This window comes from Atractosteus spatula, chromosome 13, assembly GCF_055471065.1.
Source record: "Atractosteus spatula isolate fAtrSpa1 chromosome 13, fAtrSpa1.hap1, whole genome shotgun sequence".
NCBI classification, from domain to species: Eukaryota; Metazoa; Chordata; class Actinopteri; order Semionotiformes; family Lepisosteidae; genus Atractosteus; species Atractosteus spatula.
Genome location: NC_142718.1, coordinates 22,093,664 through 22,113,220, shown reverse-complemented (window position 1 = coordinate 22,113,220; position 19,557 = coordinate 22,093,664). Strand labels below are relative to the sequence as shown.

The window sequence follows — 19,557 nt, the reverse complement described above, 5'->3', positions numbered from 1 at the left end:
ATTCTTAAAAATAAGAACTATAGTTATTAGCACAAGGAAGCACTTGAATACAAAATCAGTATTTGCTTCATCTGACTGGCAGCTGAGCGCTATGAACTCTCTGACAGTGTTCTAGAACAAATTTTAAAACACATGTTCCCATGACAGGATGGGGATTGCTATGACACCCATCAGGACAAGCATCTTTCTAATATTAGATTGATCATTAGTATTCTCTTTCACAACTCCACAAACGAGAAGTTTAGAATAAGAAAGATGTTCATTTAGCCAGACTAATCGGACTAATACTACAGTTTTTAGTTCCTTTATGCTGGAAACTTACAGGTTTGTCACACTATGTTGTGCTAATTCCATAGACAAACTACCAATTAAGCATTTATTTTCAGAGGAATTTGTCATTTATTGAACTGCAATGATTTATAAGCAAACATCAGAAATATCTTTTAATTACTGCACTCTTAATGCTAACATCCTCAAATTCATACATATTATTTTTTAAATAAATAATTGGCAAATCCAGCTGATTTCTTATAATTGCTTTGGTTTCATGTATATCAGAGGTATCCAACAGTAGTCCCGGGAAGTCTCTCTCCTGCAAGATTTGTAAATCAATATTATTCCACCAGTTTCTAAAGATTGTACTTAAATACTTTTGTTGTAAACCATCTAGGTGATCTGTTAATGTTATAGAGTGATTATTTGGAATGAAAAACTGAGTATGCTACAGCCTTCAAGAACCCGTTTTCTCAATTGAAAAAAATAAAATCTGTAATTTAACCAATTATAGGTGTTGCCATTTTTTAGAATCAGATGAACTGTAGTAACTGGATTAGGATTCTCTTAGACCAGGGTTGGAGACTATTTTGGAATGCAGGACTGTCCAGTTCCAGTCCTGGAGGGCTGGTGTGTCTGCTGAGTTTCATTCCAGCTCAGCTCTTAATGCTAGTTACTGTCTCAACTGGGCAAATTTAGAAGATTATCCAAGCCCTTCAGGTGCCTCTGCTTTAAACAGACTGGAAAGCCTGAAAACTCACCAGCCCTCCAGGACCAGGACTGGACATGCCTGCCTGTAATGAAATGTCAAATTCTGCAAATGCAACACCTGCCAAGTTAACTAAATGTCCCTGAAGTAAAACCAAGGAAAACAAATAAGAGATGGACAGCTTAGTTCAGAACATGAAACATTCCCTACGCCCGTTTAATTCGCACCCTAATAAAAGTTCCCGATAGGCCATGGGGCACGTTATTAACCTGATATTTGGATTTTAGGTATTGTATTGTTAACACAGTCAGTTATTTGATTTAAAGCTGACATGTAGGAACAAGGCGTCTAGCAGGTTGTGTTTCTGCAATTAAAGAACATTTCTACTCGGTTAGCAGACGTGGGTTAAATACGCTGCACGGATGCATTTTCATTATTAAACGATCTTGCTGTACATCTCTAGTTAAACACCAACATGATATCACCCAGACAGGCAGTACTGTTTGCTCTAAATACGAAATGACAATGATGTCTTTATGAAGGTGATCATCCAAATGGTTTACCACAACCTACCTGAAGCTGGAATTAATTAATGTAACTGACATTGCAGGGATATTTAAAGCACAAAAATTCAAAACGTAGTTAATTTTCTTCTGCTTTTCTTAGTCTGTGATGCTGAAATACCACTCTGCACGTTCACCGTTCTGACAGTTGCACACACAGGGACGGAGTATGTGGAGACGTCGATTCGCACCATAGACTTTCTACAAACAGATCACAGCACTGGGGGAAGAGTTTAATTAAGACTGCCATCTACAGACACATGCAGACGTTACAAGAGCTTTCTTACTTTTTTGGAGAATGTAGAGGTGAGTTTTTACAAATATTACGATTATAAATAGGTCAGAAAAATGCCTGCATGGAAGATATAGAGACTGTAATTGTGCTATATCTGTCATCTCTATGTATATTTCTTTTTAAGCAGCTGTGCAATGTCTACGGTATTCTGACTGTGCTTCACCTCAGGGCTTGCGGCGATTTGGCACTAGATGGCAACATTAAACTAGATTACACGTTTGCTGTACAGATCCAACGGATCATCGTTTAATAAAATTAAATAAAGTGAAAAAAGTTATTGTCAATTTTTGAAGTGCGAGTAAATATAACAATGTTTTAAAACTTTATCTGTCTACATTAAATTTTTGTCGAAACTCGAAATGTTTCATGGTCTCTCGGGGACAGATAACACAGTGAAGGGTTCATTTGAGGGTTAGGTGAGCGTCCCAACGCCAGACTCTTCCAGCATTTACTTCTGATTAAACTATACCAGTATACCTGTATACCAGGTGTCTCCAGTACTGGACCCGGAGATCCCCTATCCGGCTGGTCTTATACTTTGAGTTACTGTATAACTTATACTATAAGTCACCTACAATCGCGTGTTGTGTTTGAAGAGCTGTACGTATTTTTAAATAATACATATATTATATATACATATATTTAATTTATTTTCTTTATGTATTTTATCTAATAATAAACAGTTTATATTACATATTTTAAAAATATACGTACATTTTATATGTAGTCATATATTATTATGAATATGTATATAAGAGCTGTATATGTTTTAAAGATCATAGATGATAATATGTATATTGTAAGATTTATTTTTAGAGTTTTATTTTTTGGAAAATAGGCTTTTAATAAGGTGTTTACTTAAGTGAAACCAGCGATGCACACAGCATGCAATCAATGTACTGTACAGTACCTACCTTTTCTGTGTATGGCTGTGATGTTTCATTCAAAGCATAATATTCTAATTGCTCTTCAAACTACACTGTATCATCCGTATTTGGATTTTTATTTTGACGACAATGAACGTACTGTACAAATCTAGCACACAATGTCATCCCAGTTTATAATGGGTCGTCTTCCAACTTGATAGCACTGGAATTTGTGATCATAAGCTGATAATACCCAGCTTCTCTGGAAAATTCAGATATGATACAGAAATAGAAGGTTTTACCTGGGATGTAGAAATGTGCACAGGAAATTACATACGGTATGACATCTTTTCAGAGTCAAATGTCTTCAGTAGACGATTCAGTATATTCAGTGTAAAAACAGCTGAACATTTTTATATGAAACTCGGTCTAGAATGATGCTGATATGTGAAAGCACAGGTTGGAATGGGATAATATTATTTAAACAAAATAAATCATGTGATATAATCATATCTAGAACCTGTTTTATTTTTGGCAGCATAAGGTGACATCTGTCAAGGAATCTACCAAAGAATCAATTCCCATTCTGTGAAACATGGCTTAGTTTCTTATCAACATTGAAAATGTACTGGAGCTTTAGTAATACTGCCCAGAAAGAGATTTCTGTTTCATGAAATAATAGGATTGTTTTGTAGGCTTGTTAACTCATTTGTTTGAATTAACAAACTATGTGCCTTATTGATTCACTAATTAACCTGCAGCTTTTACTACAGGTAGTGTAAACCAGCAAAAGCATATCACAGTTGGTTTTGTGAAGTGGAAAGATGCCACGAACAGTTGAGAGTTAACTCAATTTCAGTGTGGGCACATAGTTAGACGGTGAAGGGTGGGCTGTGTAAAATGTCCAGGTACAAGAAAGTTCCACTGTCCACAGTCAGCAAAGTCATTTGTCAGTACCAGCGAAAAGGCAAAACAGCAGTATCTTCTTGACCAGGAACATTCGAGCCTCTGTAAGAGCCCCTAAAGATCTGAAGCTACCCATGGAGGAAATGTCATCTCAGTCCCTTTTCAACTATAGCTCACAGAGCTGGGGCATCAATGACTACTATCAAAACACATGTGCGTTTGTTAGGTTTTAAATACTCTTAATATGACAAATATTCTAAAGATTTTGTCCCCAGGGTGGAAAGCAAGATAACAGAAAGTCACCTTGATATTCATAAGAAGACATAAGACAACATATTTGACGACTTGATATAAGGAAATTGATCTCTAAGTCTGGAAAGAGCTCCTCTTTATTCCATATTGACCATTGACCATTGAGTATTGAACAACTGAAGGGCAGCAGAACACTGGTAGATTGAACGGAAGAGTTAAGTAATCATGATCTATAGAACTGCATCAGATTCCTGTTGCAGAGCATGTGCAAGGAGTCTCAGGATCCAGAAGCCTAAGGGTGTGCTGACTAGGGAGGGCACCAACAGTCTGAGGCTCTTCAAGCCACCCACACACGGTCTGACACTAAGAGAGCCTAATTATTTGACTGGAGGATCCTACTATTTTCTATTTTCAGTTATCCTAGAATTTATGATAGTACAAGCTTATTAGTAGCTGTGCATTATGTTTCATCCCTTTCCAAGCCTGGACAAAGTCAATGGGATGTTACACTAGGGCTAAAAACAAAAAAAAATATTTCCTACAGCAAGCAGGATCTGTAATAACACCAATAAACTGTTTCAGAATAAAGGCGTTTTATTTTTAAAATAGAGGCTTCTCACATTACATTTTAAACATTTTATCAGTTACAGTATGTGTTTTGAAACATGCATAGCAAAGCTTTAAATGTAAAAATGCCAGTTTACTCCACAGACATTTGGAGCACCTCCCTTTGAATAAAAGATAAAATAATGAGTTTCAAAAAAGTAAAATTTTAAATACACATTTTAATTAAAAAACAACATTCACCTCTATAAGGTTTTAATAAATGGAATGCATTTTCCACAGATTAGACTTGTCAGAGGATGATTTCTACTGATGGGTTTGGAACTTAACTGTTAGTTTATATTACCTAGTGTTCTATGGATCTATAACTGATCGATTGTTTTAGATGTAGAAGCTCTATACAAGCCAGTAATCTGATAGCCAGTAAAACACTGTTTCTTGATTCTTGTGCGATTTTGACAATATTTCTCTCACCTGCATCACAGCTTTTGGAACACCAAATGATTAAGGTATAGGAATACAGAGAGGCTGTAAATCACAAGAAATAATTTTTTTTAAATTCATTCTTTCATTTTAATTCATTCTTTCCCATGATGAATTGATGAAAAGTGGTCATCCATCTTCTGCACATCCTACTAATCGGAGTCACTGCCACTGGAATGGTGCTGAAAAAGAAGAAAAAATAAAACTAAGCATGCCTTCTTTTTTCCATCAACATGTACTTGTCTCTCTTCTCCCTCCCTCATGTTAAAGCTCATGTAAAAACATTAAGCAGAGATCCAAAACAGTACAACATTTTACTTCTCCACATGTAATTTTTGTTTAAAGTATTTATATCATTATATAAATGCATGACGTTATATAAATGCATGACTTCAGTGTTTATTGTTGATTCTAATTGTCCACATCTCTGAAGTAGTCAGCAACAATGAGCTGTTGTCGCTATTGTGTGTTAAAAATTGTCAACTGTTGCTGTTAAAAATTACTATACGGTACGGTCTCGAGATTTGAGAGGGTCCAGTTCACAAAACTGTATAGTACATCTCAAATAAGTCCACCCATGTACCATTGTATAATATACCACACTATGCATGGTCCACAGACATAAATAACCCTAAGTTATATGTTAATTTAAGGACTAAAGTATTGGCTTTATGTTAATTAAATTAAATTACTTTGATCATTTAAAACAAACAATCATAAACTTAAAGATGAAGGCTAAAACAAACAACATGAATCCCTCCTCTCTGTCCAGCAGATTCCTGCTCTTTCTTTCTCTGCTTTCCCAGCTATTTCCCTGCTCAGTGACTAGCTCTCCCCACTGTAATGAAAAGGGCAATAAAACTGTCAGTGAGCCTGTAAAGTCATACAAAAACAAGACCAGATGCGGATACTGGGTAGTGAGTATTTGGGGAAGAGGCAGGGAGAGGCTCACTAACCTACAAGCAAGATTGGACTCGTGATCCTAGTCTGTTGTGCAGTTAATATTAGCAACCTTCAGCTCAGTATCATCCCCCTCTGCTCTTCTTTCATGCAAAACCCTGTCAGACGAGCAAATTGTGAATATGCAAATTCACAAATGTTGAATTTGAAGATGTCAAGATCCTCCTGTAATTCATTGATTTTTTTTTATTTTATATAGTGCTTTTCATCCTGAAGGGGGTGTGATCAGAACTTTGCATCTAGGAGGGGACCCACTTCATCAGCCACTATGTACCAGCAGGTACACTACACAGGAAATCATGTGGAAGAGTAAGGAATCACTTCACCAATTAAACTAAGGTGGAGGTTTGGGAAGGCCAGATTGTACAAGCCCAGAATGAAATTTAGCTAGGACACTGAAGTAACTACCTCTACTCTTTTGAAATATACTGCACCAAAGGACCTTTAATAACCAAGTAGTCAACATAGCTGTTTAAAATAGAGTGCAACTTCTGTAGCACAATGTCCCAGAACATCTTACTGAGGCATAGTTTTTTTCAGAAATTCTGGCCTAGATGGAGGAGTGCCACCTACTCAATACATTTTGTAAAATAGACTTCATCCTTGTAGTGCAAAACAAGTTGTCCTTAACTTGAAAGAGAACTTCTATGCAGAAGCACAACTAGAGAAAGTGTAGAAATATATTTTTGAGGATCCAACTATTTGCATTCTTAACTCAAAATCCTACTCTGGTTTCACCCACCACCCCAATAAGAAGTAGGATTGTTTTCATTGGCCCGCTTGGCACATTAACACCTCATTCATGCTCTGGTTGCACCTGTGGCCTTGGCCAAGGCACAAGAAAAAAAAAGAATTAGAAATATTTACCCCTTTTTTATTGCCGTGACCATGATGATCATGACCATGATGACCGTGCTCATGCCCAAGCCCAAGCCAGTGACCGAGACCATGACCATGCTCATGCCCATGACCGTGCCCATGCCCATGCCCATGCCCATGACCGTGCCCATGCCCATGCCCATGCCCATGACCATGCTCATGCCCGTGCCCATGCCCATGCCCATGACCGTGCTCATGCCCGTGCCCATGACCGTGCTCATGACCGTGACCATGACCGTGACCATAGGGCTGGGGATATACTCCTGGTCCATAAGGATAGGGCTGAGGATATACTCCTGGTGCAGATGGACACAGCGGAGGTTGTGTCCCTGGTCCAGGAGGGAATGGCTGTGTTCCAGGGGGAAATGGTTGTGGTTGTGTCCATGGGCCAGTGGGATATGGCTGTTGGAAGCCTGTAGGATTTGTGCCTCCTACAACACAAATATGAAGACAGTACTGAGAATAACAATAATACCTACAGTACATAAAGAATGCTGTTACTACACTCTGCAGTTTCTAATGCCATGAAGTTATTGACAACAGGGAATGACAAATGTGCTTCTGCAAAGATTGTAGTTGCAGCTTACAGAAAAAGCTAATAATCAAAAGTTATGTACTGAAGCAAAGAGCGTTAAGCTATGTTGTCAGGGCCCTGAATTCCTCCCCAAAATGATAACTGTGAATGCATAATTACCTTGAATAATTATTTAAAAGAGTTAGAAAAAACTTACCTGGATTATTGCCCCACATTGTGAAATACTGAATCTAGAAAAAAGAAAAATGGTTATTATCTCAGATCTTTTAAAAAAAGGAATAATAATCTGATTAAGCCACAGAGTGAAAAACACTGGTAGTGAGGCCGTGGCTTGGGCTGTGTTGACTTTAAGATTGCATAGAACAGTCAGTGTCTCCATAAGGGCGGTGTTCTTGTCTTTCCCTTTCTGGGGCTTCCCATTGATCAAAGGTCCTGTTTGTGCAGATACCACAAATGTCACACTATGTCGAGGTGACATGTGGTGGGATTGTAGGACATGTCTAACTAGGCCTAAGACCAAGAGATGGGGTGGGGGGGAGGCTCAAAAACAGGGTAAGAATAAACAATACATCATCACACCTGGCCATCTGCATACAGTCTGTTACTCGGTCCTGCACCATTAGTTCTGCCCACAACCATGACAAAAATCCCAGCAGCAAACAGAGACAGGAGAAACTGGAGGATATACAGGTGGTATCACAGCACCCGGGAGAGAATTTGGACACCAGTGGCTCTACAGAGAACAGCGGAGGAAGGCTCCAGCATTCTCTTCTTCCCTCTATACAAAGCTGGACCCAGATAAAAGTAGGGTGGGGGGACTCATAAGCAACCGCATTTCTTAGAATGGCCGAAAATGAGCAAGATGTCTAAAACTACATGGAGTTTCTTTGCAGTGACAGAAGGAGGAATGCCAGGTCACTGACTGGACTGGTTTTAGAGAACAGAAATGTTGGACTGCACCTTCGGGACATCGGGGTTTGGTAACAGGGGTCCACAGGGGAGCTGTTGTGTTATAGGGGAGGTTAGGGGATGCTTTTGTGAGATGGGTAAATTGATAGACTAATGAAATGGGGAGTTATGTTGGATGATTGTCTTGTCAGGTCTGTTGGTGCAGTGGTGGTCCTGGGTGATAAAAAAGAGACCCTAGTTGGCATACTCAGCTGCAAAGCAAAATCATTTAGGCTAAAGCTGACATATATTGGTATGGTCAATGCTTTTGAAACTGCAGATAAGAGTATCTAGCACACCTACAGTAATTGTCCTTTCACAGTTTCACACAATACATCACAATGTCTGACAGAGGAAGTTGGCAAAGCTTTTTTTGTTTCTAAGCCTGATGGAACTATGCCCCAGGCAAAATGTGCTTCCAGGCTTTAACTACTAACTTAACCTGTTTGTTAGGATTCTGTCAAGTGTGTGTGTAAAAGATGTGGCTTTCAGATCAGGTTTTGTCACAAGGTCCTTTTAGAAAAGATAATGTGCTAATATAATAGATAATGTTTCCTATGAATACTAGAGAGGATTATGTCTGAGGCAGATCATAAGAGGAGAAATTCATGACACAAGCACACAGCTATAGGATTGCCCATAGATATACTGTACTTCACCTTTGTGCAGAATTTTTGCTTGTATTTCTGGATGTTGTAATGCATTTTTCTTAACTAGACATTTTACACAGTTGTTCATTACTGGCAATTTTAAAACACTCTCTCAAAGTGCCCCATTATGGCACCATTTGATAGTTGTATAATTGTTGATGTTTCCATCATTCCTGTAGTCTTGACATTCACTAAATCACCCAATCACCCAAGAACACATTGGGCCTACGCAAAATTGTGCAAGCTTCTATTCCTGACATTATGCCACAAAATACAGTCCCTCAGTGCAGTGCCATGGAATGCCAAACTACTGTGGATTCTGATTAACACAAAACAAGCATAGCCCAATAACCTGTTTCACTTCCATTGCTTTAACACTTTGACTAGATATTATCGCTGTGTAGTTCCCTTATTGTATGAACCGTTCCTAAATGTCACAAAAGAGACAGAAGTTCCACTTCACAATTTGTTAAGATGTTTACAGTATTTGCTTTGCATGTTTGCAGCCTTCAATATCCAATTAAAAAGGATTTCGGAAACAGTAGCATTTATCTTTAAAAGAGGTAAAGAGGGGCAGTGACACAAAATACTCAAGGTAACCTTACCTGTTAGTCCACCCACCTCTCCCACCATTTAATAAAACAGGAATAGTAGGAGATGATTGGTTACAATTACACCCTCCCATTTCTAGCCAGATCAGAATACATATTTTCATATTTTGCTCCAGGCAGCAGACATTTTATTCCATAATCACTTTATTCATCACACTCAATGCTACCACATGTGAAGAAAAAGCATGTACTGAAAAGTAAACTCAGGTAAATGTGCATGTGATTCTGGTTTGTCAATCAATTCAATTAAGATCAGGTTGTATCAGACATTTTGCAGTATATAATCTACAGGATTATACAGAAGTATAATCTGTTTTTTGGGGTACATGTACCCAAATGATAACAATATTCTTAAGATATTCCCATTACAGATTATTGTTTAAATCATGCCTAGTAGCATATCATACATTATTATTTAACTTGTGCCTCCATTGATGTTTTCTATAACTATATAGCTATAGCTATCCTATATTCTAGCAGATTCCTTCTGATTAAAATCAGTCATACAAAATTATTTGTTTTCCTTTAATTAATGTAATGATTACTGGAATACATTCCACAATTCCACTATTCCAATTTCTAAATAAAAATGTTTAAGAAAACAATAACCATTTAAATATTTTAGATGGCAAATTGAATAGCAAGAAAGCCATACTTACAGGAGGATGGTTGTCAGCTACTGGTGGTTTCTGTAGAGGAACCAGCTTCAGAAATACCCACCCAGCCCCAGGCTCTCTGCCTTCACATTCTTAGTGCAGTCATGTGCTGAACTTCAGGTGTGGCCAGTAATGTTGCTCAGATACAAACAAAACAGGACTTTTATTTTGCTGTAGCATCATTCTACCAAAAATACGACTGTACACATTTTTCATTCGTTTCAAAAAGCAAGGGTATATTTGTATTGAATGCTATGCTGATGGCGAACCCCTTACATTGAACTACAACACAGAAAGATTGCTTACTTTTTTCTTCTGACCATGCCTGTACTCAGAGAGACTGCGGATTGCAGAAAAAATGCCTATTAGGTAAATAAATTATTCATTGCACTGAAGTCCTGTAATGGAGTTAAATGAAAACCCCAGACAAATCCAGTTCATTGCCTCAATGCAATGTACTGTATGTATTGTTATGATGCATTTGCCTATCTTGATGGCAATACTGTATGAAGGGAAGATTGGATATTTCATGTATGAGCTTTCTCCCTGAGTGTCTGAGGAGTTTTTTCCAGTAAAATATTTCACCCAAAGTGCACATTCAACTGCTCAAATTGTTTATGTTCAGTTCCTAACAAGGTTGTAACATTCAGGACATCACAGGGCATAAAGACAATGGCTGATTCTTACTGCTGCTTTAAAAGAAGTATAACAGGGGATCCTTCAGTCATTGGGTATAAGCAGAGCAGAGGAATGTTGTACAACAACAAGTACTGTTGTTGATTATTGGGCATACTGTATATAAAACAGAGGACTGAAGTTTTAAAACCATTCCTGTTTTCCACAGGACACATCAACTTATTTAATTCTATATTAATCAGAATCAACGTGAAATATCCATACAGTATATCCATCTGTTTTCTAGACACTTTATCCAATAAATGGTTGTGGGAAACCAGAGTCTATCCTGGGAAATAATAGGCACAAGGGAGGATAGACGCTGGATGGGAAGCCAGTCCATAGCAAGGTACACACAAACACTCACACCATGGTCAATTTTCCCAGATGTCAATTAACCTACTTGTATGTCTCTGGAGTGTGGGAGGAAACCAGAGCACCTGGAGGAAACCCATGTGAACATGGGGAGAACATACAAACTCCACACAGATAGCACACCTGGTCTGGTAGTGAACCCAGGGCCTGAGTGCTGCAAGGCAGCAATGCTACACACTGTGCCACCATGCCACCCTATCTACCATATTGGCTGCATCACTATAAGCTTTAGATGGCAGCAAATGCACATCACAGTTGGTTTTGTGAAGTGGAAAGATGCCACGAACAGAAGAAGTGACAGAGTTAACTCAGTTTCAGTGTGGGCACAGTGCTATGGAGGAAAAGTCATCTCAGTCTCTTTTCATCAAGATGGCAGAGTGATGGCACTGTGGCTAAGGATCTGCCCCTGTGGCTGGAAGGTTGCTGGTTCAAATCCCACAGCCATCAGAGGAATCTTACTCCATTGGGCCCCTGAGCAAGGCCTTTAACCCCAGCTGCTCCAGGGGTGCCATATAAATGGCTGACCCTCCACTCTGACCCCAAGCTTCTCTCCTGGGGTATGTCTCATGGAGAGAAATATGAAAAGACAAATTCCTAATGCAAGAAATTGTATGTGGCCAATAAAGTGATCTTATCTTATAGCTCAGAGAGCTGGAACATCAATAACTACTATCAAAAGAGATTTCAATTTGTCAGTCTATAAATATTCTTATCATGACATGCAGGGCGGAAAGAAAGATAACAGAAAGGTGAGGAATACATGGAGTAAAAAAAACTTGGTTAACTGGTTAAAAAAATTGGTTAACTAGCACCCTTCATCAAAGATAGTCAAAGAATAGACAGTCATCTAGAGGAAAATACAGTACGTACATACTGAAGCATCACATGGAGTGCCAGAGGATTGCTGTTGCACCCCGAAACTCATTTTGATCTTGAGACATACAGTAGGAACACAACTTCAGGAATGTGATATTAGGAAATTGATCTCTAAGTCTGGAAATAGCTCCTCTTTATTCCATATAACCATAGATAATGCTGGCACAATGTGACTGAGTATTGAACAGCTGAAGGGCAGCAGCACACTGGTAGATTGACTGGAAGAGTTAAGCAATCATGATCTATAGAACTGCATCACATTCCTGTTGCAGAGCATGTGCGAATAGTCTCAGAAGCCTAAGGATGTGCTGACTAGGGAGGACACCAACTGTCTCAGGCTCTTCAAGCCACCCACACTAAGAGAAACTATTCATTTGACTGGAGGATCCTAATCTTTTCTATTTTCAGTTATCATAGAATTTATGATAGTTCAAGCTTGTTAGTACCTACAGTGGTGTGAAAAAGTGTTTGCCCCCTTCCTGATTTCTTATTTTTTTGCATGTTTGTCACACTGAAATGTTTCAGATCATCAAACAAATTGAAATATTAGACAAAGATTACACAAGTAAACACAAAATGCAGTTTTTAAATGAAGGTTTTTATTATTAAGGGAAAAAAAAAATCCAAACCTACATGGCCCTGTGTGAAAAAGTGATTGCCCCCCCCTGTTAAAACATAAATCAACTGTGGTTTATCACATCTTTGGAAAGCTGAGTTCAATTTCTCTAGCCACACCCAGGCCTGATTACTGCCACACCTGTTCTCAATCAAGAAATCACTTAAATAGGACCTGCCTGACAAAGTGAAGTAGACCAAAAGATCCTCAAAAGCTAGACATCATGCTGCGATCCAAAGAAATTCAGGAACAAATGAGAAACAGAGTAATTGAGATTTATCAGTCTGGAAAAGGTTATAAAGACATTTCTAAAGCTTTGGGACTCCAGTGAACCACAGTGAGAGCCATTATCCACAAATGGCGAAAACATGGAACAGTGGTGAACCTTCCCAGGAGTGGCCGGCCGACCAAAATTACCCCAAGAGCGCAGCGACGACTCATCTAAGAGGTCAGAAAAAACCCCACAACTACATCCAAAGAACTGCAGGCTTCAATTGCCTCAGTTAAGGTCAGTGTTCATGACTCCACCATAAGAAAGAGACTGGGCAAAAATGGCCTGCATGGCAGAGTTCCAAGACGAAAACCACTGCTGAGCAAAAAGAACATAAAGGCTCGTCTCAGTTTTGCCAGAAAACATCTTGATGATCCCCAAGACTTTTGGGAAAATACTCTGTGGACTGACGAGACAAAAGTTGAACTTTTTGGAAGGTGTGTGTCCCATTACATCTGGCGTAAAAGTAACACAGCATTTCAGAAAAGGAACATCATACCAACAGTAAAATATGGTGGTGGTAGTGTGATGGTCTGGGGCTGTTTTGCTGCTTCAGGACCTGGAAGACTTGCTGTGGTAAATGGAACCATGAATTCTGCTGTCTACCAAAAAATCCTGAAGGAGAATGTCCGGCCATCTGTTCGTGACCTCAAGCTGAAGCGCACTTGGGTTCTGCAGCAGGACAATGATCCAAAACACACCAGCAAATCCACCTCTGAATGGCTTAAGAAAAACAAAATGAAGACTTTGGAGTGGCCTAGTCAAAGTCCTGACCTGAATCCGATTGAGATGTTGTGGCATGACCATAAAAAAGCGGTTAAGGCTCGAAAACCCTCCAATGTGGCTGAATTACAACAATTCTGCAAGATGAGTGGGCCCAAATTCCTCCACAGTGCTGTAAAAGACTCATTGCCAGTTATCGCAAACGCTTGATCGCAGTTGTTGCTGCTAAGGGTGGCCCAACCAGTTATTAGGTTTAGGGGGCTTTTTGGATTTTTTTTTTCCCCTTAATAATAAAAACATTCATTTAAAAACTGCATTTTGTGTTAACTTGTAATATCTTTGTCTAATATTTCAATTTGTTTGATGATCTGAAACATTTCAGTGTGACAAACATGCAAAAAAATAAGAAATCAGGAAGGGGGCAAACACTTTTTCACACCACTGTGTATGTTTCATCACTTTTCAAGCCTGGCCTAAGCCATTCAGAGTTTACACTTGGACACAAAACTAAAAGATTATTTCCTACAGCAAGCAGGATCTGTAATAACACCAAGAAACCATTACATAGTAAAGGTGTTTTATTTTAAAAATGAAGAACCTTCAAACATGTTGTCAGTTAATCTTTGTCTCGAAACATGCTTAGCAAAGCTTTAAACGTAAAAATGCTAGCTTACTCCACATACATTTCGAGCTCAACACTCTGCATTAAAGCAAAAGAATGAGTCTTAATAAAGTAAAATTTAAAATAGAAATTTTGAGGAAAAAAAACTATTCTTCTTAACAAAGTTAGTGACTATTTTATGTTGCCTAGTGTTCTATGGATCTGTAATTGATCAGTTGTTTTTGCTCTTTACAAGTGTGTAACTGGTTTGCCAGTACCACAGTTTCTGAGTTCTTTCAATTTCATCTGTAAGATATTGACAATTGTTCTGCCACCTGCATCATGTCTTTTGGAACATAAAATCATTAAGATATAAGGAATACAGATAGACTTTAAATCACAAGAAATGAACTAGTCATTTAAATACAATTTTAATCCATTCCTTCCCATCACAAAAACTGAAAAATCCACAAAGCTAATGATGAAAAGTGTTCATCTTCTGCACATCCTTCTAATTGGAGTCACTGCCACTGGAACAGTGCTGAAAAAGAAGGGAAAAACACCAGGCATGATTTTTTTTCCATCAGCATGGGCTTCCATACTTTTCTCCCTCCCTGATGTTAAAGAGCATGTAAAACACAAAGCAGAGTTCCAGAACAGTACAACATTTTACTTCTCCACATTGCTAAAATAAATTGCTAAAATGATACTGTCATTTTTGTTTCCAGTATAATGTAAACGTATAATACTTATTCAATGTTTATTGTTGATTCTAATTGCCCACATAACAGAAGTGGGTGAGGAGCAGTGAGCTGTGTTAAAAATTCACATAATAAATTTACAATTTTATATAGAGCTTTTCACCCTGAAGAGATTGTAAGCAGAAGTTATCATATAGGAGGAAATCCACTTCATCCATTAAAGTGGGTGATATATTGCAGTCATTATGGACCAGCAGGCATGCTGCACAGGAGATTATGTGGAGAACTGAGGAATTGCTTCACCAATTAAACTAAGGTGGAACTTCAGGAAGGCCAGACTGTATTAGCCTAGAGTGGAATTTAGCCAGGACACTGGGATCCCTGTCCCTACTCTTTTGGAAAGAACTATGAGATCTTTAATAACTTGTTATTAAAGTATGTAGTTAGGATATCTATTTAAATTTTATTAAAAAGACTGCAACTTCTACACCAAAATGTCCGACCTAAATCATTATACTAGGGCATTGTTTTTGTTTTTTAAATTCTAGTCTAAAGTGAAGAGTGCCACCTACTGTGCAGCCTTACTTAATTTCTAGGATATGACAAGATAATGCAGGACATTGGTAAACTTCCAGCCTATCATAGGGAAAAGACAAGCCAAACAGATTTTTGCAGGGCATGGGAGGACAGATAGAATGCATTTTGAGAATGGAGAAAATAAACTTCATCCTTAAGTGCAGAACAAGTTTTTCATTAACTGAAAGAGAATTAATGTGGTGTAGCAACACTAGGGAAAGTGTAGAAATGCAGAATATTTTTGATAATCCTGCTATTTGCTTTTTTTACCAAAATCCTTCTCCAGTTTCACCCACCACCCCAATAAGATGTAAGGGTGTTATGACTGGCATGCTTGCAATGCTGTCAAGGTGACATTAACTGAAAGAGAATTCTGTACCAAGAGGAAAAAGAAGAAATAGAAATAATTACCCCTTTTCCATGGCCATGAACATGATGTCCACCACCTCGTCCATGGCCATGATGACCATGACCATGACCGCGCCCATGTCCATGCCCATGCCCATGACCATGGCCGTGACCGTGACCATGCTCATGACCGTGTTCATGATGCTTAGTACCACATCCTGGACTCCCCTCATGGTTCCTATGACCACCAGTAGGACACGATGGGGCCTGTGTCCCTGGTCCAGGAGGACAGGGCTGAGGATATACTCCTGGTCCAGGAGGATACAGCGGAGGTTGTGTCCCTGGTCCAGGAGGGAATGGCTGTGGTCCAGGGGGACATGGCTGCTGTCCAGAAGGGTATGGCAGTGGTTGTGTCCCTGGACCCGTGGGACATGGCTGTTGGCAGCCTGCAGGATTTGTGCCTCCTACAACACAAATATGAAGACAGTACTGAGAATTACAATGATACCAATATAAAGAATGCTGTTACTACATTCTGTAGTTTCTAGTCCGTGAAGTTATTGACAACTGACAAATCTGATTCTGTTAACATTCTGTCACACTTCAAGAAGGCTCCACAGCCGAAGCATTGTGTTTCTTTTCTTCTCTTTTCTGACAAGTTAATCATCAAAAATCACATATTTAAGCAAAAGAGAGGTGAGTGGCATAGAATACTAACCATTCTATGATGGGACAGAAAGTCAAACACAATTCAGAAAATGTTCTCGGGCCCTAAATTCCTCCCCAAAATAATTACTGTAAGTAAGTAACAGCTGTGAATAAATAATTTAAGAGTAAAAAAACTGACCTGGATTATTGCCCCACATTGTGAATTTCAGACCTACAATTAGGAAAAAATGGTTACTGTCTCAGATCTTAAAAAATAAACAGAAATAATAATATAATTATAGCATAATGCAATTAAGGTACAGTATATTGACATCGATATCTTTTGACACTGAAGATAAGTGACAATACTTCACTATTTCTGACAGAAGAAGGTTTTTTTTTGTTTTGTTTTTTTTCTGAGACTTATGGAACTGTGCCCCAGATAAAATGTGCTTGTAGGCTTTAACTACTGTATTAACTCAGCTTGTTTGTTAGGATGATGCCAAGTGTGTATAAAATATTTTGCCTTCAAATAAGGTTTTGTCAGAAGGCCCTTTCAGACAAGTTCATGTGCCAATGAAGACTGTAGAGGAGTACTGTATGTCTGAGGCAGATCATAAGAGAAAATATTAATGACACAAACACGTAGCTATAAGATTGCCCATAGATATACTTAACCTTTGTGCAGAATTCTTGGTCTGCTTGTATTTCTGGATGTTGTAATGCTTTTTTTCATAGCCATAACTAAACATTTTACACAATGGTTATTATTGGCAACTTTAAAACACTCTTCGTGCTCAAAGTGTCCAGTGGATTACGGGACCATTTGATAGCTGTATCTACAGTATATGGCAATTTCCATTATTTCTGTAGCCTTGACATTCACTGAATCATCAAAGAACACACTGGGCCTTTGCAGAGTTGTCCAAGTTGCAGTTTCTGACATTGTGCCACAAAATGCACCACAATTGTACAGTGCCATGGAGTGTCACAGTGCCTTGTGGATACTGATTAACACAGAAACACAGAAAGTCCAATAACCTGTTTCACGTCTGTTGCTTTAACACATTGACTATATATTATCACTGTGTAGTTCCTTTACTGTATGAAATGTTCATAAATGTCACAAATGAGAAAGCAGTTCCTCTTCACACTTTGTTAATATGCATAATTGCTCTGTACGCTATGTAGCCTTCAATATCCAATGAAAAATGTGGGGTGTCAGAAATAATAGCAATTATCTTAAAATGACTGAAGAAGGGCAGTGACACAAAACACTCAAAGTAACCTGTTACTCCACCCCACCCCTCCCACCATTTAACAAAACAGGAATAGTTGGATATGATTGCTATCATATTGTAAAGTTACAATATCTTTCTAGCAAGATCAGAATCATACTTTGCTCATAAAATATGTACTAAAAAAGTAAACTTAAGTTGCAACATTAAAAAAATATGCCTGTGATTGTGGTTTGGCACAATCAATCCAATTCAGTAGTATACAGTAGTATAATCTGTTTTTTGGGGACAATTCCCCATATGATAATAGTATTCTCACAATATTCCCATTACAGATCATTGTTTAAATCTTGCCTAGTAGCATATTCCTTCTGATTTAAATCGGTAATACAAAATTTTGTTTTCCAGAAAAAATGTAATGATTACTAGAATACATTCCACTATATTAGTATTGCATTTTATTTTAAAAAAATTTAGAAAATAATAAGCATATAATTATTTTATAAATATTTTAGATGGCAAATTGAATAGCAAAAAAGCCATACTTACAGCAGGATGGTTATCAGCTACTGGTGGTTTCTGTAGAGGAACCAGCTTTAGAAATACCCACCCAGCCCCAGGCTCTCTGCCTCCACATTCTCAGTGCAGTCATGTGCTGATCTTGAGGTGTGGCTGGGCGTGTTGCTCAGTTGCAAACAAAACAGAATTTTTATTTAGCTGTAACAGCTTTCTACCAACACCATGACTGGACATTTTTCAATAAGTTTTAAAAAATGTGTATAAGTGCTGAATGCCATGCTGAAGGGTAACCCCTTACACTGAACTATACCACAATAATGCCTGTAATCAGAAAAACATGTCCATTAAATAAATCAATTACTTATTGGACTTACTGTAAGTCCTGTAATAGAGTTAAATGAAAACCCCAGATGAATCACCTTTATTGCTTTATTGAATCATCTTTATTCCCTTATTGCTTCAATATGTTGTATGTATGTGTTTTGATGCATTTGATTATCTCAATGGCAATACTGTATAAAGGAAAGATCGGATTGTTCATTTCAGGGTCTGAGGAGTCTTTCCCCATAAAATCTTTCACCCATGTTTGGCTGCTCAAATTACAGTACTGTATATACATTTCTAACAAGGTTTTAACATTCAGCACATAAAAAGCCATAGAGGCAATGGCTGATTCCTTACTGCTGCTTTGAAAGAAGAATAACAGGGGATCCTTCAGTCATTGGGCATAAGCAGAACAGAGGACTGTAGTTTTACTCATCTCTTTTTTCCAAAGGACACTTTGATCAAAACCAGTGTGAAATATCCATCCATCCATTCCCTACCCACTTTATCCAATACAGGGTTACGGGGGAACTAGAGACTATCCCAGCAAGCAACAGGCACAAGGCAGGACACATCCTGTATGGGATGCCAGTCCTTTGCACACACACACCAGGGCCAGTTTTCCCAGAAGACAGTTAAACAGAAATCCACATGAACACAGGGAGAAAAAATACAAATTCCACACAGACAGCACCGCTGGACCTGAAGCCAGGGCCCTAGTGTTGAAAGGCACCAATAGTAACCACTGAGCCACCGTGCTGCCCCAATGTGAAATGTAATGGATCAAAATACCAAAGTCTCTCTGCAACATGAATCTCAAGTAGTGCTATAGAGAAACAGCTAGCAATTCTACTATGACAAAGTTGCAGGGGGCATCATTGACCTAAATAATTTTAAAGAGAAAAAATAATACTGT

General features: G+C 38.4%; 2 protein-coding genes and 1 long non-coding RNA gene across 4 annotated transcripts in view; all 3 read right to left on the bottom strand.

Moving 5' to 3' along the window:
- Positions 1 to 1,754, bottom strand: part of hibch (3-hydroxyisobutyryl-CoA hydrolase) — a 61,654-nt gene extending 59,900 nt beyond the window's left edge. Inside the window, exon 1 of the mRNA XM_088930441.1 lies at positions 1,556 to 1,754. Coding sequence (XP_088786567.1) covers positions 1,556 to 1,587 — 32 coding nt within the window. The 5' untranslated portion in view covers positions 1,588 to 1,754. The remainder of the gene's footprint in view (positions 1 to 1,555) is intronic.
- A 2,686-nt stretch (positions 1,755 to 4,440) lies between these two features.
- On the bottom strand, positions 4,441 to 10,214 carry LOC148821891 (uncharacterized). Its single transcript, XM_088931170.1, has 4 exons — positions 10,154 to 10,214; positions 7,482 to 7,515; positions 6,739 to 7,181; positions 4,441 to 5,093 (listed from the first exon to the last, which is right to left on the bottom strand). Exons 3-4 carry the CDS (start codon positions 7,020 to 7,022, stop codon positions 4,997 to 4,999), a joined length of 381 nt encoding a protein of 126 aa, XP_088787296.1. The 5' UTR covers positions 7,023 to 7,181; positions 7,482 to 7,515; positions 10,154 to 10,214; the 3' UTR covers positions 4,441 to 4,996.
- A 4,035-nt stretch (positions 10,215 to 14,249) lies between these two features.
- Positions 14,250 to 18,426, bottom strand: LOC148821890 (uncharacterized). 2 transcript variants are annotated; one of them, XR_016093896.1, is made up of 4 exons: positions 18,348 to 18,426; positions 16,760 to 16,792; positions 15,976 to 16,373; positions 14,250 to 14,828 (listed from the first exon to the last, which is right to left on the bottom strand). It is a non-coding gene; the product is annotated as an uncharacterized LOC148821890 (long non-coding RNA). The 2 variants fall into 2 exon arrangements; XR_016093895.1 differs by lacking the exons at positions 16,760 to 16,792; positions 18,348 to 18,426 and having other exon boundaries at positions 15,976 to 16,748.
- Positions 18,427 to 19,557: the final 1,131 nt, after the last annotated feature.